Here is a 22,874-nt window from a genome sequence, read left to right on the forward strand (position 1 = left end):
TTCATAGACTTAAGCTTTTTTGTAAGGTAGCAAACATCTCATTCATATTTAACTCTAACTTTTAGTTAATTAGAAGAGTTTGAAATGGGAGGGAAAGGCTGAGCAAGTGGACCCAGCTCAGAATGTGGGAGCCGAGAACAGATAGAAATTGACAAAAAAGTCATGCCTTTATTTCCCACTGTCTTCAGCCTAAAGTAGTGGTCCCCAACGTTTTGACCTGCGGACTGGTGAAGACTTGGCAATTTTGCTGCAGCCCAGGAGGGTGTGGGGAAACCATCAGATAATGCTTCAGCATGTTGATTGTCGTGAAAACTTTGTGAGATCTTTCCAGGTACACGCAGAAAACAGAGCATAAAGGCCTGAGAGAAATAAGTAATCTTGTAGTTTGATTTAAGTATAATTAAAAATAGATATATATGTACTGTATGTGCACATATAAACACTGAATGAATTTCTGAAATGTATTTTTGTATCTTGATCTGTAATGATTATAAAAACATGATTGGGGTTTATACTTAATAATGGATTACAATGTGTTGATTAGCAATCATGCTTGATAATTAATAATGGGCTACAGAACTGTGTTGGTTTAAAATCATACTCAAAGTTATGATGAATGTAAATGATAAGATGATTGTGTTAATGATTTATAATGAATTAACAGACATGTGATGATTTAAAAAGATGGAATTAAAGTGATGGGTCAGGTCCTGTTCTCAGGATGTCGCAATAGGCAGGCTGAGTAGAGCGGGGGAGCAAGGGAGTACGAATTGCGAAAGACGCCAAATGCTAGCAAAAAGAGGAAGTTCACATGATGTTTAACGCTGTAAGTTATGCAAGGGCTGACGGTTGGGGAAGGTTGGGACTTTCCATAGACTCATCGAACGTTCAAGAAGTCACGTACACCATCTCCCCATACACAACCATGGGCTGAGATAATATAAAAGACGGCAGAAAGAGGAACAAACTGTTCTTAGTCCGCGGCGCTGAAGACGAGTCAACAGGAGGACGCAAAGAAAAGATCAGCAGACGACAGCACTTTGGAGCTACGGGGAAGTTGAAACTTCACGCCGCTAGAAAGGGACAAGATCCTTCAGCCCCCAGCCCTGGCTCCTGATTCTACCGCCGACTCTGCCTCAACCCAACAATCTTAAACTCACCGCAACAGACTTGGAGGAAAGACAAAGATCCTTGGAGGGATAAAGAATTGGGCGTTCAAAGGATAATGACCCGTTCTACTTTGCTTCTATTCTAAAGAGGATTTTGCCACACAAGGAGCAAAGACTCTGACCAAGGAATTGAAGACTTCTGTTGCCGAGATCAACTGTCATCTGGGTATGAGTTGAACTGCTCCCCAAAAGCCTCACTCAGTTTATTAGTGACACAGGTCAGGGGAAGGAATTAGGATAAAATGTTTGGTTTAAGTTGATTCTATTATTCTAAATTAGTACTGTAATCTCTAATAATTACTCTGTATGTCATTTATCCCTGCTAAAGCTTGCTTAATAAATATATATTTTTAAAATTCTGTAGAGGTTGGTGGACATTGAAATTAATTGAGTCATCGAGTATTTTAGTTTCTCCAATTAAAGTAACATTAGTGTACATGATTCTAGTAATGTGGTGGCTTCGGACTTTCCTTTAGTCAGTATAAAAATAACGACCCTGGGACTTGAATCTAAGTCACTAAATCTAATCTAGCCATTTAAAGGGCAGGTTATTTTAGAGGGAGGGCTACCATTAACAGAAGTGGTTATTGGGGCTACGCAGCTGTGAGGGCTACTCAGTTGACTGTTACTTAACTGTAGAGGGTCGTAACTTCTGGATCAAAGGTAGTTAGAGCTAGACGAGCCTCTCTCGCCACCAGTTTAAATATATTATCTCTCATTGACCTCCTTTATGGTAAGACCCAGGTCTTAGAGGTTTTCCGGACCTGTTAGACAGAGAACTGGTCAGTAGTCAGCCCAGAGGAGTGGGCGGGGCTGACTATTGCATAGTAACAAACATGATGTTCCCACTAAGGCCCCCCTCCCAATTTTCTTACAACGTCCTGCAGTGTGTGATGTGTTATGTGGTGGTGTGTTGAATATGCCCGATCTAAAATCGGGTATATTCAACATTGTCTTGGCCCGATCATTGCAGCCTGTGGGGTTTTCCCTGACTGGGAGCAAGAACACAACCTGTTGAATGTGACAGGTAGCCAATCAGAAAGCGTGGTGATGTAAGAACCCCAAACAGTTGACATGCGCAATTGAGAATCCGGTGGACATCGGAGGTGATATGTGGAAATGTTTATTACTATATGTAAAGGTCATTTTTATATATGTTTATTATATGTGGTGATGTTTATTCAGTTAAAAATGTTAACTACGAAAAAACATAACACCTCCAAATCAAAGAACCTAGCACCAACTAGTGGCGTTGCCAGGGCATTACACCTTTTTGATGCGTACCATTACTGTGTAAACAAAGATTGTAGATTGTTATTAGAATGTATTCATGTAAATGTGTTAACAGAAATTCAATTTTTGTTGGATCATTGTCATGTAAATAGGGCCTAAGGCTGTATTCACACTGCAGCTTGAAATGACCCAATTCCAATTTTTTGTAAAATAATTGTAAAGATTTTGTGAAATATTAATATCCATTTAGTTGTGGTTCTTGCAGTAATTGTGCTCTGGGCCAGCCCCTCCTTCTGTTGCACTCAAACCAATTAATCTACAAGCAATTAAACAGGTAATGTAATCTGCCGGTACTCAAGAGCAACTAAGGGACACTTACTCCACTATACATGCATACAAGTAGTAGCAAATTTGTTCAGGGGACAACTGACAGATAAGATAGATTTTATTTTCTAATTCTTGGGTGCCCCACCTCTTCCTGATGCTGCCCTGGGAAACTGTCCATATTGCCCACATCAAAACACGACATTTATCATTTATGCACATTTTCAAGAAATGTTTAAGAAAAGTTTCATTATCTCAAACCAAACCTTTCTGAAGATTCTCATTTTTCTAGGTTTTTATATTCAGGAAGATTTAAAGGAATAAATTTTGTTTTAAAAGTTTTAGAAATGTCCCTCTCTATTCATTTCTGATAGAACTTGCATGTGAACTTGTTCATCTTTTCTGTCTTTGGTCGCTCCCCTTTTGTCGATGTCATAACCTGGTTCAGTTAACTAGCTAATTCTCTGTGGGAGAGTGGCTTTTACACCAAAATAGGTAGTTTGATTAATCATTATGTAATGCATTAACATTTTCAGATGAATCACATGCATTAATATGTTAATGTTGACAGTACTAACACACAATTTTTGATTGCGTTAATTACAGGGTCTGTAATTAAATATTCTCAATCCCATTTTAATCAAAAACTATATAGCAAAATAGGCAGCATTTTCAATTCAAAACCCCCCTTTGCTCCTAATTTTTTTAACTGAGATGAGCTCAACAACAAATATTTTTGTTTTTAAATCTGTTTAGCTTGTTCCCTGATCACTTTTGGAAATTCTTTACAACTGTGGATGCTGACATTAGCACTGAGGATGTCTGTGCTTCTGCAACATGTTTAGCGTTTGGATACTATCTTAGGTTTGAATAGCTTTGCTGATAGGCCATCTCCTTTGTGCACAGCCAGCAAAAACAAACAACAGTCTTTTCCAGTGCCCCATCAAATTGGGTTTTTAAAACAAAAGTTAATTCCCAGTGGGCCAAGCGTAACAGTTTTGTTGCTGTTGAATGCAGATTTTTCTTGTACAACTTTATAGGTGTATCAGAAACATCCATAAGTGTGTGTGTGTATTTGTATGTTTGTGAAACCTGTCCAACATAGGTCTCCCAGCACTGGTCCTGTTGAGATCGTGCATTTTTCTCAAAAGGAATTGTCTGGTTGGATGCAGTAATCAAGCTGCTCCTGTTGTGGATGAAGTTGATTGCTGTGCTGATGGTTGCCATGGTACTGTTGTGATGCTCAGACACAGAGATCCTTGATACTTGGGCAGAGAGACTGGATATGGTGGAGCTGGTGTTAGTCCAGTTACTTGAACTCACATGAGGCTGAAAGAGAAATATTATATAGTCAGAACAAAAATGAAATGATTGTTTTTGTGTAGCAGAGTTCCTGCATGGATGCTGTCCAGGGCGAACACTTTTGCACAATTGCAAACCAATTTTGTTTTAAACAAACTAACAATTTTTCATCCACATGATATTATAAACTACAGAATATGGAAATGCAACATCTTTTAAAAATATTTTCTTTCTCTTTCTGAGGGGTTGGGGGAGTGTATGCTTAGAACCATTTTGTGATGTAGAATTTTCTACAGCCGCAATCAAAGCTGTACTAAATAAACTCAACAGGCCATGCAGAGTTTCCCTGTTATCGGTATATTTTCTTATGCATAGTTGCTTCAGTTTAGTTTATTTGTGTAGCACCAATTCAAAACAAATGTAGTTTCAAAGCACTTTACAAAAAGGTAAATTCAGTCTGATCATACAGATTATAGTCATTTGATCCTAATTATCGAGTAATGCAATCAGATTTACTTTGTTACTGAAATAGAAAGAAATCAGTCAATCTAGAGGAAATCCAACAGAATGCATGAGAATACTGAACATGCATGTAACGACTGGAAATAAAAACTCCCCACTACAAGAAAGGGCAGCAAACATAGCTAGGACCAGGCTTAGTGTGACCGGTTGTCTGCCACAAACAACAGGAGGTTTGAGAAGAAAAAGCATACACACAATATACACACAGAAGTGCTAATCCAGGTCTATACTGATGTTAAAGAAAAGTAAAAAGCTACTAAATAGAATCTTTAGTGGCTTCATCTAAAAGAAGCAACTAAAGCATATTTTTCATCATTAAAACTAAAAATGTTTGATGCAATCTAGGCCATGATATTTCAAAAGAGGATTGATAGAGCTAAAACTATTAAACTACTAAGTGCAGATAAATCTGACAGTCAGTGAATACCAGTGGCCTCAAAATCAAACCCTGCCGTATCTCACACAGGTGCTGAGGTGTTTTTTTGTTGTTTTTTTTAACGAACATTAGCATAAAAGTGTCTCACTCAAGTAAGCGTTGCTGCTATAATGCTAACCCAGTGTTCTAACCATGATAAAAGGTTGCTGTGATCAACAGTATCAAAGGATGCAGTTAAGTTTCACAAGCACAAGAGTCACAAATGGATCAGTCATTTTGCAAACAGCTTTAGGTTGTTTAGGATTTTGGGTTGTTTTGGAATTTGATTATAGATTCTAGTTTAGTCATTATTCTGTATTCCTTAGTTTCTGATTAGATCAGCCATGTCCCCTTAGGGCAGTACTTCTCAAAAAGTGGGGCGCCCCTCCCGACCCCCCTGCAGTGGGGCCGCGTGGCAAAGTGTCGGGGGGGCTCGAGAAGACTTTATAATTCTCGAGCCCCCCCTTATAATTCTGCCACTTTATAATTGTCTTTATTCATGCTTAACAGATAAACAAGCTTCCGGTCACTAGGTGGCAGCAGGGTTCAAACTAATCAACAGGCTGCCTGGTTAAGCCAGTAGAAGAAGCTACACAGCCGTGTTGTAAAGGGAGCAGAGGAAAAAAACGGAGTGAAGGATATAAGTTTTGAAATTTATCTACCGTCATAGAGGAGAGATGGAGTTTGACAGTGAAAAGAAAAAAACTGCAGCAGAGGTCAGTAAAGCAAGTATGACAGAGTTTTATGGCCAGGCCAAGATATTTTTATTTTCAAATACAATAATAATACAAAAACCAAGTAATAATAGCAGAATAAAGACGAAATATTGCCAGAAGAAAGTTGTTAAATTAAAAAGCTCAGATAGAGTGATAGGCAGGGGCGCCGTATGGGGGGGGGGTTATGACAATTCCAAGGGCCCCTGACCAGCAGGGGGCCCTCCACAATGTTTCTTTTTGCTTGTTTTGTTCATAGAAATTTGGAGAAGGTTCTCCGGGAGTATGGGGTACCGGGAACTACTCCAGCTGCAAAACTACAACACCTAGACACTCTAAACCTGCACTGGATTATTCTCAACTATCCATCTATCCATTTTCTAACACCCTTGTCCCTAGTGGGGTCAGGAGGTGCTGGTGCCTATCTCCAGCTAACATTCCGTGTGAGATGTGGGGTCACCTGGACAGGTCGCCAGTCTGTCATTATTTTCAACTAATAGCAGAATATTTATAACCATGTTTGGGATTTGTGAAACCTTTTTCTGGTTCATGAAACTTCCATAAAGGGCAATTAACTAACCCTAACCTTTTGCTTTTTTAACACTATATATAAATTATATAAAAAGTCTACACACCCCTGCTCAAATGCCAGGTTTTTGTGATGTAACAAAATGACAGCAAGACAAATATTTTCACAACTTTTTCCATCTTTAATGTGACCTGTAACCTGTACAATGCAATAGAAAAACAAACAGAAACCTTTAAAGGGGAGAAATACAAAACAGAAAATGTAAAATAACCTGGTTGCATAAATATGCACTGTTATATTCATGTTTGATAATGACCAGGCATGTTGTATTGCTCATGTTGGTCATTTGGTAATGACCAACATGCCTGGTCATACAATGACTGATTGCTTTTTAATACTTTATTAAAAAGTACTTAATAAAAATACTTTTATTAAACAGCCAGCTTCTGCAACCGAGGATCGGACCGCCAGGTCCCCTCCTTTGGCCGCCATCCATCACACAATGCACCCGATAACCTTTGGCCCCTCTCACAGGTGGTGGGGCCATGGGAGGGGGGCCCATGTTTCCTCTTAGGGCTGAGCCTTGCCGGGCTCCATGGGTAAAAGCCCGGCCACCAGGCGCTTGCCATCGTGCCCCCCTTCCAGGCCAGGCTCCAGAGTGGGGCCCCGGTGACCCGCGTCCAGGCGAGGGAACACCAAGTCCAAGGTTTTCATTCATCGAGAGGAACCATTTGAGGTGGCTCGGGCATCTGGTCAGGATGCCTCCTGGACGCCTCCCTGGTGAGATATTCCGGGCACGTCCCACCGGGAGGAGGCCCCGGGGAAGACCCAGGACACGCTGGAGGGACTATGTCTCTCGGCTGGCCTGGGAACGCCTCGGGATTCCCCCGGAAGAGCTGGAAGAAGTGGCCGGGGAGAGGGAAGTCTGGGCCTCCCTTCAGAAGCTGCTACCCCCGCGACCCGACCCCGGATAAGCGGAAGAAGATGGATGGATGGATGGACTTTTATTAAAGTATTTTTTCACGGTCTGCTCACACAGGTTTCTCACAGGTGTGTCACAAAAGACTCTCTGCTTCTGTCGTCCTATTCTTTACATTTATGCATTCACATAAACTCATGATCGCCACCTAGTGGACATAAACATAATTCATTCAATTATCACATGCACAACCTTAAATTAATACTTTGTTGCAGCACCTTTGGCTTTTATTACAGCATTCAGTCTTTTTGGGTAGCAGTCTATCAGCGTGGCGCATGTTGATGTGGCAATATTTGCCCACTCTTCTTTGGAAAACCACTTCAAATCCAATAGATAGAAAGGGGATCTCCTGTACACAGCCCTCTTCAGATCACCCCACAGATGTTCGATGGGATTCAGGTCTGGACTCTGGCTGGGCCATTCCAAAGCCTTAATCTTATTCTGGTGAAGCCATTCTTTTGTTGATTTAGATGTGTGCTTTGGGTCATTGTCATCTTGAAAGATGAAGTTCCTCTTTGTCTTCAGCTTTCTAATGGAAGGCCGAAGGTTTTGTGCCAACACCGGCTGATATTTGGAACTGTTCATAATTCCGTCCCCGCTGACTAAGGCCCCAGTTCCAGCTGAAGAAAAACAGTCCCAAAGCATGATGCTGCCACCACCATGCTTCACTGTAGGTATGGTGTTCTTTTGGTGATGAGCGGTGTTGTTTTTGCACCAAATATACCTTTTGGAAATATGTCCAAAAAGTTCAACCTTGGTTTCATCAGACCATAACACATTTTCCCACATGTATTTGGGATATTTCAGATGTGTTTTTGCCAAATTAAGCCGGGCTTTGATGTGTTTCTTTGCCTACTCTATAGCCCAGACATATGAAGAAGACAGGAGATAGTTGTCACACGTACTGCACAGCCAGTAATTGCCAGAAATTCTTGCAGCTCCTTCAGTGTTGCTGTCGGCAGCCTCCCTGATCAGTTTTCCTCTTGTTTTCTCATCAATTTTCTACGGACGTCCTGTTCTTGGTAATGTTACTGTTGTGCCATGTTTTCTCCACTTGATGATGACAGTCTTCAGTGTTCCATTGTATATTTAATGAATTGGAAATTGTTTTGTAGCCTTCACCTGACTGATATCTTTGAATAATGAGATCCCTCTGATGCTGTGGCAGCTCTTTGTGGATCATGGTTTGTACTGGACAATGTGACTACAAAAATGTCAGGACAAGCCTACTAGAACAGTTGAACTTTATCAAAGGCACTTTAATTGCCTCTGATAATTAAAGATTATCAGATTATTGTATACCTATGATAACCTGTTAATTGGTGACAGGTGTGTGCTGACTTCAATTTTACATGAGTTTGAATGTAATTGGTTAAATCTGAACACAGCCACACCCCCAGTTCTAAAAGGGTGTGCACACTCATGCAACCACATTATCTCAGTTGTTTGTTTTTACTTCACCTCCCTGAAAGATTTCTTTGTTTCTCAATTGCATTGTACAGGTTACAGGTCACATTAAAGGTGGAAAAAGTTGTGAAAATATTTGTCTTGCTCTCATTTTTTTACATCACAAAAACCTGGCATTTGAACAGGGGTGTGTAGACGTTTTATATCCACTGTAGCTAGCATGATGTGCAACTGTTGGTCATAGCATGATAAAATAAGTTATGCTACCACCCTCATAATAGTGATCCATTAATGACCCACACACATTACATGTAGGTAAGTGGATAAATGAGAAGAGAAAATGGCCCAAACTTCAGTGGCTGGACATCACTTACTAGCAACATTTGTTAATGGTAAGATCATTAACTCTCAATGAGACATGCAAGTCCCTCAAAGAAAGACAGACACAATGGACACCATGGTGAGCAATAAGGGCACCAGAATGGGGTTTTCATAAAATGTAAGTTTCATTAAAAAACAGAAAAAAGAAAGGAATTTATATTTAGCGTGCAAAGGACAAATTGAATAACAATCATTTCCTCCTATTTTGGTCACAGTTATTGGGAAAATGAAGATGTATCTGCATTCTGGGCTGAAATCAAAAGTGCAGAAGAATAAACCGAAGGTAGTGTATGGTATAGAGATGCTATGCTAAAACTAAAGCCTCTGGTATCTGCAGACACCACAAATCTGTGTGCTGGAGTTGCATTGGGCAAAGAGCTCAGCTCACTGGCCACCTGCTAATAAATCATTTTATTAGCCAGATTGTAAATAATTGTAAATAATATGGGCCGAACGACAGTTCAGATTACCCACCCTTTTTGGAGTCCTTAGAGGGGGTACTGGAGAGTGCTCCTCCTCGGGACTCCCTTGTTCTGCTGGGGGACTTCAACGCTCAGGTGGGCAATGACAGTGAGACCTGGAGGGGCGTGGTTGGGAGGAACGGCCCCCCCGATCTGAACTCGAGCGGTGTTCTGTTGTTGGACTTCTGTGCTCGTCATGGATTGTCCATAACGAACACCATGTTCAAGCATTCTTACTGCACACAATTCATTTAGTCTAACTGATCCTGTATTGAAGGACAGCGTGGGATTAAATAGTTAGAAAAATGTGTTCTTGCCTGCTTTCTGCAGGAAACATGCACAGTAAAGTGGCTGCTGATGCAAACGCTAATGCTTTTAAGTATTTGGGATTTTCCCTCCAGGAATTTGTCATGTTTGTCTCCCATGCAGCACTCTTAGATATACATAGAATAGAATAGAATAGAATAGAATAGAATAGAATAGAATAGAATAGAATAGAATTACTTTATTCATCCCAGCAGGGAAATTATTTCGCATTTACAGCAGCATAGAGACAAGACACACAACATCCACCACTGAGTAGCAATGTAGACAAGATAAAATAAGAATAAAATATGACATGCTGTCAATATAAAAAGCAGCTTAGAGTAGTCCTTGCAGGGATTCAAAATGCAGAACAGAATGTATATGTAAATATATGTACAGCAAGTGTGCCACAGTGCAGTTGTGCGAAATTGGACTGATTAGTGCAGAACAATGATTTAGCTTTTATTGTACAGTGAGATGGCATGTGGCAGGAAGGATTTCCTGTATCTGTCCCTACGACAGTGGAGCTGGAGCAGCCTATGTGAGAAGGTGCTCCGCTGTCTGTCCACTATGTTGTGGAGAGGGTGCTGTTTATTGTCCATAATAGACAGGACGTTCTTCAGTGTCCTCCTCTCCACCACAGTTTCCAAGGACTCCAGCCTTAGTCCCAGTACAGAGCCAGCTTTCCTGATGATTTTGTCCAGTCTATTAGAGTCGCTGGCTCTGATGCTGCTTCCCCAACACACAGCAGCAAAGAAGATGGCATCGGCAACAACACTGTGATAGAAGGTCTCCAGCATCTTGCTGCACACATTGAAGGATCTCAGCTTCCTTAAAAAATAGTCTGCTCATCCCCTTCCTGCACACAGCGTCAGTGTTAGATGCCCAGTCCAGTCTGTTGCCGATTACAACTCCCAGGTATTTTTAATCCTCCACCTCCTCCACCACTTCCCCTTTGATCTTTAGTGGCCGTGAAGGTATCTTCCTCAGGTGATTCTGCTCAGACCACTCCACAAAGTCGTCCACCAGTGTCCTGTACTCCCCCTCCCCTCCATCCCCTATACACCCGACAACCGCTGAGTCATCAGAAAACTTCTGTAGGTGACATGATTCAGAGTTGTACTTGAAATCAGTGGTGTACAAGGTGAAGAGAAAGGGAGAAAGCACAGTTCCCAGCTCCTACGTCACTGACCACCACATCAGAGAAGGACACTGCCTAGATGGACAAACTGTGGCCTGCCTGTCTAGTAGTCAGTAACCCAGGAGATCACTGAGTCGTTGACACCCATCCTCCGCAGCTTCTCACCCAGTAGCAGAGGCTGAAGGAGAGGTGGTGTGCTGGAGAATGCCGGTAGGTGGATTGAATGACTTGGGGCAGTGTGGATGTGTGGTGGGATGGTGGTGGTATGGGAGTAGCAGGAGGTGAGCTGAACCTGTTGAAAAACTGGTTGAACTGGTTTGCTCTATCCCGGCCCCCAGATATCTGTGTGTCCTTCCCCTTCATTCCAGCGATGTTCTTCATTCCTTTCCACACATCCCTCACACTGTTCTGCTCGAGTTTGGACTCAAGCTTCCTACTGTAGTTGTCCTTGCATGTCCTCAGTGTCTCTCTGAGTTCACGTTGGACTCTCCTCTGCTCCTCCTTATCTCCAGACCTGAAAGCCATCTTCTTTTTGTTTAAAAGTGCCTTCAGGTCACTGGTAATCCAGGGTTTATTGTTGGAGAAGCAGCGCACGGTCCGGGCTGGCATGACAGTGTCCTCACAGAATCTGATGTATTCTGTGATGCAGTCAGACATGTTGTCGATGTCCTCCCCATGAGGCCCACAGAGCACATCCCAGTCTGTCGACCCAAAGCAGTCCTGCAGTGCCTCAGCTGCCTCCTGTGTCCACCTCCTCACCGTCCTGATGCGCACAGGCTGCCTGCTCACTAAGGGGACATACTTGGGAGTCATCCTTACCAAGATGTGGTCCGACCTGCCAAGGGGGGGCAGGGCTGTGGCACTGTATTCATCTTTGGCATTAGCATACAGGAGATCCAGCATTTTGTTTTCCCTGGTGGAACAGTCAACATACTGCTGGAAGTTGTTTAGAGTTTTGTCCAATGAGGCATGGTTAAAGTCACCTGTGATGACCATGAAGGCGTCCGGGTTTTTAGTCTGTATTTTGGCTGTAGTAGCGCTGATGACGTCACAGGCCACCGCTGCATCAGCTGATGGGGGAATGTAAACAGCGATCAAAATGGCGGATGTAAACTCCCTCGGTAAATAATACGGCCGCATTCCCACAGCCAGAAGTTCAATGTCCGGGCTACAAATCTGTTCCTTCACGTTAATATGACCGGGATTACACCACCTCTCACTCACATAAAGTGCAATCCCGCCGCCCTTCTTCTTCCGACTCTTGGAAAGGTCCCTATCCCCCCGCACCAGGGAAAATCCAGGAACCTTCATGCTGCAGTCTGGAATAAGCGAGTGTAGCCAGGTTTCCATGAAGCAGAAGATACTGTACTCCCTGTAATCCTTCTGGGTCCTAACCAGCGCCGTGATTTCATCTGTCTTATTCCCCAAAGACCTCACATTCCCCACAATAATCGCCGGTTTGTGCCGTCTCCTCTTACCCCTCCGTTTAGCTCCAGCCCTGCAGCCCCGTCGTCTCCTCCATAGCTCCATTGGGACCACCGGCCTGTCTCTGGGCTGCAGCAGAGGCTTACACAGCGCAATCAGCTGTTCACGCGTGTAAACAATGCCCCTGCTCCATTCGGCGAGGTTCTCCGTAACAATCATGCCTCTACTCCGTAAAGAACAGCGACAGAACCGACCGAACCACATCCAGCCCTTGTGGGAGTTTAACTGATGATCTATGGGTTTAAGAACCCATAGAACCCATGCTGTAACCGATTAAGGATCCGTGCTTAAAGAAGCACGGATCCTTAATCGGTTACAGCAAATATACACAGATTAACACACATACGACGGGAGCTGCAGCTGCAGGCAGCCAGCCAAACCGGCGCCATTTTGTGTTTCCCATTTTGTGTTTCAAAGGGATTAATAAAGTTTCTATCTATCTATCTGTCTAGTAGTATGAGATCAGAGGCACTTTGTCCACATCGTCAGACATATTTTCTTTATGTTCATGTATCTTTCTCCTGTACATTGGTCAAGAGTGTCCACATATTTTCTTTTTCATGGTTTCAAAGCCATGGGTCCGCTATGCATTGTGCATTCATTTGCCTACTAAGATGACGTGGATACCTTCTGGTTCAGACCTATGGGAACTATGCATTGGCTGGGATGGTTGGCAGGCAACTGTATTCTTTAGACCACAAGAGTAGAAAAGAATTCACAAGCGAGCAGAGAGGTCTGCAAGCAGAGATTTAATCCATACAGAGAGAAGTTGTTCATGCAAGGAGAAAATCTGAGTATGAACACAAAGATGTGATAGAGCACAGAGATTATTTGAAAGAGAGCATAAGTTTTGAGTGCAAATGTTACAGTTTTTGAGAACAAAGATGGCATTCTGCTTTCAAACTGAAAATGTATGTTCTTGACATATGGTAGAAAAATTCCCCAATAATATGGTACATAGAATCTCAATACTTACAGCAGAGCTCATACTGTTGACTTTATCCAAGAGGGCAATAATGAGGCTGTAGAGGTTTCCCAGATATAGAACAAGGACTCTGTAAACACAAAGCACACAATCTATAAAACCTCGTATATCATGTGTGTACTTTACGGTCCAACACATTCTTTCTCCCTACTTGTCATATATGGACGCTTGCCCAGGTTCCCTGAGTCATATGTTGAGGCAACAGGTACCCCCTTCTTGTCAGTAATGGACATGCAGGGTGCTTTCATTGAATGTTGTAGAGCTCTCTACACATTGGAAACTGATGACCTAGGAACGAAAAGCATGAGTCTTCGAATTTTTTTGAAAAGCATCAAAAGTGCTTCAATCCGTTCACAGTCAATGTATTTGTATGCTTAACAATGATGTTTATTTTACTTCAGCTTTAAAAGATCCTCCAAATCTTTGAATATATGCCGTAATTTTATCTTCATTTCTGCAAATTTTTTAACATTCAATGAAAACACCCTGTCTACTACTGGCGAGTAGAGGAGAAATGTCTACATTGCTACTCAGTGGTGGATGTTGTGTGTCTTGTCTCTATGCTGCTGTAACTGCAAAATAATTTCCCTGCTGGGATGAATAAAGTAATTCTATAATCTATACCCGTTTCCTCAACCTGCGACTCAGAGGGAACCTGACCAAGTGTCCATATGTGACAAGTAGGGAGGAAAAATGTGTTGCATGGTCAGAGTAATTCCAACCATCCATCCATCCATCCATCCATCCATCCATCCATCCATCCATCCATCCATCCATCCATCTTCTTCTGCTTATCCGGGGTCGGGTCGCGGGGGTAGCAGCTTCAGAAGGGAGGCCCAGACTTCCCTCTGCCCGGCCACTTCTTCCAGCTCTTCCGGGGGAATCCTGAAGCGTTCCCAGGCCAGCCGAGAGACATAGTCCCTCCAGCATGTCCTGGGTCTTCCCCGGGGCCTCCTCCCGGTGGGACGTGCCCGGAACACCTCACCAGGGAGGTGTTCAGGAGGCATCCTGACCAGATGCCCAAGCCACCTCAACTGGCTCCTCTCGATGTGAAGGAGCAGCGGCTCTACTCTGAGTCCCTCTCGGATGACTGAGCTTCTCACCCTATCTCTAAGGGAGAGCCCAGACACCCTACGGAGAAAACCCATTTCGGCCGCTTATATCCGCGATCTCGTTCTTTCGGTCATGACCCAAAGCTCATGACCATAGATGAAGGTGGGAACGTACAGTAGATCGACCGGTAAATCGAGAGCTTCGCTTTTTGGCTCAGCTCTCTCTTCACCACGACGGACTGGTACAGCGCCCGCTTGATGGCAGACGCTGCACCAATCCGCCTGTCGATCTCCCGCTCCTTTCTTCCCCCATTCTTGAACAAGATCCCGAGATACTTGAACTCCTCCACTTGGGGCAGGACCCCCCTCCCCCGACCCTGAGAAGGCACTCTACCCTTTTCCGGCTCAAGACTATGGCCTCGGATTTGGAGGCACTGATCCTCATCCCGGCCGCTTCACACTCGGTTGCGAACCGCTCCAGCGAGAGCTGCAGATCACGGACCTGATGAAGCCAGAAGGACCACATCGTCTGCAAAAAGCAGAGATGAGATCCTAAGGCCACCAAATCGGATCCCCTCAACACCTTGGTTGCGCCTAGAAATTCTGTCCATGAAAGTGATGAACCGAATCAGTGACAAAGGGCAGCCCTGGCGGAGTCCAACTCTCACCGGAAACGAGCCCGACTTACTGCCGGCAATTCGGACCAGGCTCTGACTCTGGTCATACAGGGACCTGACAGCCCGTATCAAAGGGCCCAGTACCCCATACTCCCGGAGAACCCTCCACAGGGCTCCCCGAGGGACACGGTCGAACGCCTTCTCCAAGTCCACAAAACACATGTAGACCGGTTGGGCAAACTCCCATGCACCCTCCAGGACCCTGCCGAGGGTATAGAGCTGGTCCAGTGTTCCACGACCAGGACGAAAACCACACTGCTCTTCCTGAATCTGAGGTTCTACTATCCGACAGACCCTCCTCTCCAGGACCCCTGAATAGACCTTGCCAGGGAGGCTTAAGAGTGTGACCCCTCTATAATTGGAGCACACCCTCCGGTCCCCCTTTTTGAACAGGGGGACCACCACCCCAGTCTGCCCCCGATGTCCATGCGATATTGCAGAGTCACGTCAGCCAACACAACCCTACAACATCCAGAGCCTTAAGGAACTCCGGGTGGATCTCATCCACCCCCAGGGCCCTGCCACCGAGGAGCTTTTTAACCACCTCGGCAACCTCGTCCCCAGAGATTGGAGAGCCCAACCCAGAGTCCCCAGGCTCAGCTTCCCCAATGGAAGGCATGTTGGTAGGATTGAGGAGGTCTTCGAAGTACTCTGCCCTGCCCACCGGCCCATAATGTCCTGAGTAGAGGTCAGCAGCACACCATCCCCACTATAAACAGTGGTGGTGCTGTACTGCTTCCCCCCCCCCCCGAGACTCCGGATGGTGGACCAGAATCGCCTCGAAGCCGTATGGAAGTCTTTCTCCATGGCCTCTCCAAACTCCTCCCACGCCCAAGTTTTTGCCTCAGCAACCACCTGAGCCGCATGCCGCTTCGCCCGCCGGTATCCATCAGCTGCTTCCGGAGTCCCACAGGCCAAAAAGGCCCAACAGGACTCCTTCTTCAGCCTGATGGCATCCCTCACCGAAGGTGTCCACCAACGGATTCAAGGGTTGCCGCTGCGACAGGCACTGACAACCTTGCGGCCACAGCTCCGATCGGCCGCCTCGACGATGGAGGCACGGAACATGGTCCACTCAGACTCCATGTCCTCCACCTCCCCCGGGGACGTGTTTGAGGGAGATGGGAGTTAAAGCTCCGTCTCACAGGGGATTCCGCCAGACCTTCCCAGCAGACCCTCACTACACATTTGGGCCTGCCAGGTCTGACCGGCTTCCTCCCCCACCACCGGAGCCAACTCACCACCAGATTCTCTTCACCCGAGTGTTCAAGACATACGGCCGCAGATCCGATGAAACGATGACAAAGTCGATCATCGAACTGCGGCCTAGGGTGTCCTGGTGCCAAGTGCATATATGGACACCCTTATGCTTGAACATGGTGTTTGTTATGGACAAACCATGACGAGCACAGAAGTCCAACAACAGAACACCGCTCAAGTTCAGATCAGGGGGGCCGTTCCTCCCAACCACGCCCCTCCAGGTCTCACTGTCATTGCCCACGTGAGCGTTGAAGTCCCCCAGCAGAACAAGGGAGTCCCCAAGAGGAGCACTCTCCAGTACCCCCTCTCAGGACTCCTAAAAGGGTGGGTAATCTGAACTGTCGTTCGGCCCGTAAGCACAAACGACAGTCAGGACCCGTCCCCCCACCCGTAGGCGGAGGGAGGCTACCCTCTTGTTCACCGGGGTAAACCCCAACGTGCAGGCGCTGAGATGGGGAGCAACAAGTATGCCCACTCCTGCCCGACGCCTCTCACCTTGGGCAACTCCAGAGTGGAAGTATGTCCAGCCCCTCTCAAGGAGACTGGTTCCAGAACCAGAGCCATGCGTCGAGGTGAGATCGACTATTTCTAGCCGGAACCTGTCGACCTCACACACTAGCTCCGGCTCCTTCCCCACCAGATAGGTGACATTCCACGTCCCAAGAGCCAGCTTCTGCAACCGAGGATCGGACCGCCAGGGTCCCCTCCCTTGGCCGCCACCCATCACACAACGCACCCGACCCCTTTGGCCCCTCTCACGGGTGGTGGGCCCATGGGAGTGTTGCATGATCAAAGTAATTCTTTGGAGGGATTTTTATTACTTTAGTAATATTTCTTCAAAATATATTGTAGTGCTGCTCTTACTTGGTTTTGGGAATTCTACACCTTTAATCATAATCATATTTTTCTAAGCACTGGATATTTATTATATTTTTATTTTGCATGTCATTAATCTCGTTGCATACTCTTGCCAATGAATGCTTCACTGATAACATCTAGTATGTAATTACATACTAGACTAAGGGTTAGGGTTAGGTAATAAAGTGACTTTTATATCATTTCTTTTCCCTTGGTTGTCTTTAATGTCATTATTATAGGTCATATTAATGTTTGGGTTGTCTATGTTGTCTGTAAACATTTAATGAACGTTTGCAGACAATGCTTGCTGGACATCAATATTACACACCTTTAAATAGCAAATGTTGTCTGCAATTGTTCAGTGAACATTGGTTGAACATCTGCAGGCAATGACCACTGAATGTTTAATGGTGTTTCATGTGATGTCAGCTGAACATTCTTGGCAACGTTCAGGGGTTGCTCTCTGAACGATCAATGCTAGGTGGGATGTGGCATGCCAGAGTTTCTGGGGACTGAGGGATAAGCTTTCTTAGGCAGTGCAACAGCACAGGCTGTCTACCACAACACTGAAAATTACCTCTGGGGCATGTTAAAGTTCAATGGGTGCTGCAGAATTTCACAAAGCTGGTTTGTACTGCCCTTCCATACTCTGGGGCTGACATGGTCAATGATAAAAACTGATAAACTTACAGAACACATGGAACATAAGCAGGAACCTGGGCAACAACTACAGTTTAACACAAGAATCCAGTGAATATATGAAACCAAGGAGCTTAAATAATGTTGTGATGTGATGGTGACATGGAAATCAGTTGAGTACAGTAAACAAATACAGAACAGCTGGGTGAAACTAAGGTAGAATAATGGTTAAAAACTAATTGGCAATACCAAGATTAGAAAATCTTGATCTCAAAATAGTGTGAATGGGAAATACACACACTGTTTAAGCTGGATTAATTAAAAAAACAGCTTGACTTTGGTAAAAATAAAAATTAAAAGAAGCAGACTTTATTCCCTCTCTTTCTAATTTACAAGTCCATAGTGAAAATATTGAACCCTGCTATGCTTAATGTTGTGTAAGTAGGAAAATGAAATTATTAAAGAGATTTTATCAGAATCCACAACTAAGGATACATAATGCAGATAATGGTCAATTAAATTATTACCTGGCCAGCTGGAATCTCAGGGAGGTTCTTGGGTGATACATCTCCAGCTGTGCAACCAGCTCAAAAGCAGAAGGGGCAATCATAGTGATGAGCGAGACCACCACACTCACCTGAAGGGACACAAATAAGACAGCAATTTGAAAAAAAGAAAAAAGATATGTCTCTGTCACAAAATAAACTAAACCAGACCCAACAAAACAATAAAAAACAACATCAACAGAAAGTGAGAAACTTGAAAATTTTAAGAAGTGTTACTGACTGGCTGACTACAGTTTGCTAAAGAGTTGTAGAATCACCCAGTTAGATCAGCAAGTAGGTTGACTAAAACTCAGAAAAAAAAAACAATCCTCTCTCTGCGGGCTGTTTTCCATCGGCCCCTACCTCTATTGGATGTTGTGTAATCAAATGAAACCAATAATTATGATATATATCTTGCTTCTGTACCTCATTCTTCTCCCACAACGTCAGCTCTGGCTTTTCCTGCTCCAGTTTCTGGGATCGGTCTACAACAAAATAGATGATGTAGATGCTCCCAGCTAGTGACAGCAAAACCAGGATATTGGCTAAAATACGCAGACTGATGAGAACTGCCCTGAAGAAAAAAACAATTGGTCAAATGAATTTAGTGGAACTCAAAAATTTATAAAGGAAAGAAAAGAAAAAAGCTTTACATTGAGTACATTTTATCAGTGAGCCCTCAGTGCTAGATGTTTTCTGGTCTATGTTGCGATTACAACGTACAATTAAGTACAGCTAAGCCTAAAAACCCCTGGCAGATTTAGAATTTACTGTTTCTATAGTTATGGCAGGAAATAAAATAGACATCTTTATAAAGATAAAAAATTACAATGCAATGGAAACAATTTTAGAACCAAATAATTTTTGCTCAATTTTATTTGAAAATAAAACAAATAGTAGTATAGTATTCATGAGAAAACAATAGTTTAGAATATTTTTGTCATGATATGTTGTAGGTTGATTGTGGACTCAACTGCAGAACAGCAGAGGCATGGAGTAGATTTTAAAAAATATTTAATGAAAGATGATGATCACAAAAACGCACAAAAAAATCACAAGGAGCCAGAGCAGAATGAAAACCGTAAATCAAATGAAAATGGCAGCAGGCAATACAGGGAAGAACCAGAGAAAATAAGAGCTCAGAAGAGTAACCGGGCAGGGAGACTTCAACACCCCTGATTGCCTCTCTGCAGGCACTTCCATTTAAGTTTCTCATATTCAAGCAAAAGTTATCTAAACCCTTGTTTGAATGCCAATCCTGGAAAAATCCTGGCCAAGCCATCTTCTTAAATCAAGACACACATAAATGTACTTCTCTGTAAATTAATTACATTCAAATAAATAAACATAAAAATGTGAATAAAAGTTTTACTGGCCCACCAGTTGGGACTGCCGAATACAACAGGGGAGATCTAAAATCGCTGTGATTTAATGATTTTTCTTGTCTTTTTGTAACAAAGGCTGCAGTGACAGTAATGGAGTGGTTATTTTTAACTGGACCTAATGAACCCAATTTAAGCTTTGTTTAAGCCCTTAAAGGAACTGCAACAGAGTGACTGAAATAAACATGGAAGGTTCATGGCAACCAGTCTAAATACACCAAAAGATTTTTATTTTCACTTTCATAATCTGAAGGGGACTGAGAATATTTGTTTCTTTCTCAAGGACATTTTTATCTTTTCTTGAAAGCCAACATAACCAAGAATCCACTCAGATATAATAGGCACTATGAATCTGATTCAGAAACACTGTTAAAATTGGAACATGCTCATGCTTATTTCTCTTGTTTAACTAGAGGAGTCTTTGTTAGTGCCAAAAACCAAAAAGTCATACACAGGCATACACAAAAACACTTACAGGCTTGTATCCTTCTTCTTTTCTTGTTCTTCAACAATTGCTTCCTGTTCAAAACAACATGATTCAACCCACTTGTAAAATTCTCAAGATTTGTTTTGACTTAAATTCTCAGATTAATTGAGTTTAATCCAGGTTAGTTTGTTTGCAAGAGATTTGTGTAAGTGTATAACTGACCCTGATGTTGTTAACGATTGCAGCCCCTTTGCACTCTGCAGCTTCCGGGTTACCAATCAGGTAATCCCAGGCACAGAAAACTCTCCAACAGAACGTGAAGTTTTCATCAGAAGCACTGGCCAGACTCAGACGAGAGTTCTTTGCCATTCTGGTGGAAACATTAAATGTAAATTTCTTTTACAGAGTATAGAGACTGGAGCTGAAAATACATAATCAGAACCTTTAGATAGGTAGTAAATAGCACAAACATTACTTGCGTAACAGGATGATGAAACTGTAGGCAAAAACAGCCATCCCAACAAGGAAGTATGCAAGTGGCAGCCGGTAGCCAGCACTGCCAATCTTCCTCACGCTGCCATAATAACCATAGAATAAAACAGAGTACTGCAGGTAACCCTGGGGTGAATCATACACAAAATACAGGTTTTTATATATCACAATAATATATTGAGGATGATTCTAATAAAAGGGATGAGAATTACAGCTAATAAACAGTATGTTGCATGTTAAATTAAATATAACTGTACAAGGAAAAGAATGATGTAGAAAGAATACCATAACTAATCATACCATAACTTAGTGACTTATGGTAGAAGAAATTGATTAAACTGACCTTGGAAAAACAGGAGGCAGTAAATTTATGTTTAAGTGAAGATATATTGTGTCTATACATAGTGTATTATTGACCAAACAGTAAGACGAATGAGAGACTTGCCCCAAGAGACCAGATGGTGTCCAAGTCTTGGGCTGAAGCAAGATGCTCTTTGGGGATAGTTTTACTTCTTGTTGTTCCAAATGGAGCTCCAGCCAACAGCTGGAACAGGATAAGATTAATACAAAAAAGATCAATTTTATTGCACTTGCATCAAGGAAAATCTGACAGATGGAGACTCAAAGAAACACAGCAAACCTTCAACATTTACAGATACACTAGAAAGGACATATTTGTTGCCAAAAACCCCATCATATTGTCAAGTTTAGCTGAGCCACATAGATATAGCATTCCATATCTGGTCACATAATCTACAGCATTAAAAAAACAAAAATATAGAATTGACAGAACCTCTTTAGTGTTCGATGGTCCATGATTTTAATCACAAAAGTAGAAAATGTGGAGAATAACAAGGTTATTAAAACCTTGGTGCTACAAATAGATAAACAGAACAATAAGATTACACTGGGAGGATGACAGAATAAGTAATGTCAGTGGAAATTGCTTGTGTCTGCATGTCACTAACAACAATAAATCCAGCATCATGTTTCCTCCTCTTTTGGTCTATGCAGTTTGAACATATTCCCCAGGGATAAGTTCTCAGCTATCCCTATAAAAAGACAAATTATTGTTTACAGAGGGGAAAAAACAAAACAAAAGAAATTGAATTATCTCTACATTTTGAACAGTGGTAATAAATTTTAATACCTTACAATAAAGTGGAACAGAAAAGTCTACTTTTAAATAGTTTTTTTTTTTTAAATTAAAACTCAAAGTATTTTGACATTGAAAATCACATCACCTATTCACAGACAAAAAAGCATTTACAGATTGGTAGGTAAAGTTGTGAGAAGAAACTGAAATCCAATTTTCAGCCTCAAAGTTACTAATTATGATTACTCCTCCACTGTGAGTCACAACCAAACATCTCATAAATCAACTGTGATCATTTTGGACAGTGTTTTGTTGGTTAATGAGAGGCTAAAGGGAGCTAATTTATTTCTGTGCTCAGTAACATTTAAGGGCAGAACTATAAATTAATCACTCCTAACGTATTCTTTGTTTGTCCTTAGAGTCACAATAAGGGCTACACAGATTTTGGATGGAATTAATATGTTACATAATGCTAGGTGAAAATGTATTAGTTTTTTTTTCATTAGCTCTAATGATACAGTGGATCACCAAATTCTTTTAAATAAACTTGAACATCTGGTTGGCCTTTCTGGTCCTGTTCTTCAGTGGTTCAGCTCTTATCTCACAAATAGAACTTCTATGAGGAGCAGAATGGATACATGTTCCTCACAGATCCATGATATTAACTGTGGTGTCCCCCAAGGCTCTATTTTTGGTCCCCTACTTTTTAATTTGTACATGTTGCCGCTTGGTGTAGTCATCAGGAATCTGATGACACTGAGTTATACGTCTCGCTATCATGTGATGACCCCCAGCCAATCACTGCAGTTTTTAATTGCATTTCAGATATAAAGACCTGAATGGCACAGAAATTTCTCCAGTTCAACCAGGACAAAACAGAAGTTTTAATCATTGGACCACAGGATCAGAAAGAATTTATAATTTAAAAAATACAACCTGCGTCTTTTAAACCTTCAAAACAAGTCAGAAGACTGGGTGTTCTTCTTGACTCTGAGCTCAGTTTTATTCCACATATTAAACAAATAGTGAAAACAGAATTTTATCATCTAAAATATATAGCCAGAGTTCGCCCTATTCTCTCTCTCTCTCTAACA

The 22,874-nt window shown here is 42.7% G+C and overlaps 1 protein-coding gene across 6 annotated transcripts in view; it reads right to left on the minus strand.

Moving 5' to 3' along the window:
- Positions 1-22,874, minus strand: part of tmc3 (transmembrane channel like 3) — an 82,652-nt gene that overhangs the window by 50,413 nt on the left and 9,365 nt on the right. For all 6 annotated transcript variants that reach the window (XM_023332876.1, XM_023332875.1, XM_023332874.1 and 3 more), the window contains exons 6-13: positions 21,130-21,228; positions 20,668-20,810; positions 20,415-20,562; positions 20,241-20,284; positions 18,810-18,957; positions 18,366-18,475; positions 13,344-13,422; positions 3,819-4,055 (exon numbers count right to left, since the gene is read on the minus strand). In XM_023332876.1, coding sequence (XP_023188644.1) covers positions 3,819-4,055; positions 13,344-13,422; positions 18,366-18,475; positions 18,810-18,957; positions 20,241-20,284; positions 20,415-20,562; positions 20,668-20,810; positions 21,130-21,228 — 1,008 coding nt within the window. The remainder of the gene's footprint in view (positions 1-3,818; positions 4,056-13,343; positions 13,423-18,365; positions 18,476-18,809; positions 18,958-20,240; positions 20,285-20,414; positions 20,563-20,667; positions 20,811-21,129; positions 21,229-22,874) is intronic.

This window comes from Xiphophorus maculatus, chromosome 4 (genome assembly GCF_002775205.1).
Source record: "Xiphophorus maculatus strain JP 163 A chromosome 4, X_maculatus-5.0-male, whole genome shotgun sequence".
NCBI lineage: Eukaryota > Metazoa > Chordata > Actinopteri > Cyprinodontiformes > Poeciliidae > Xiphophorus > Xiphophorus maculatus.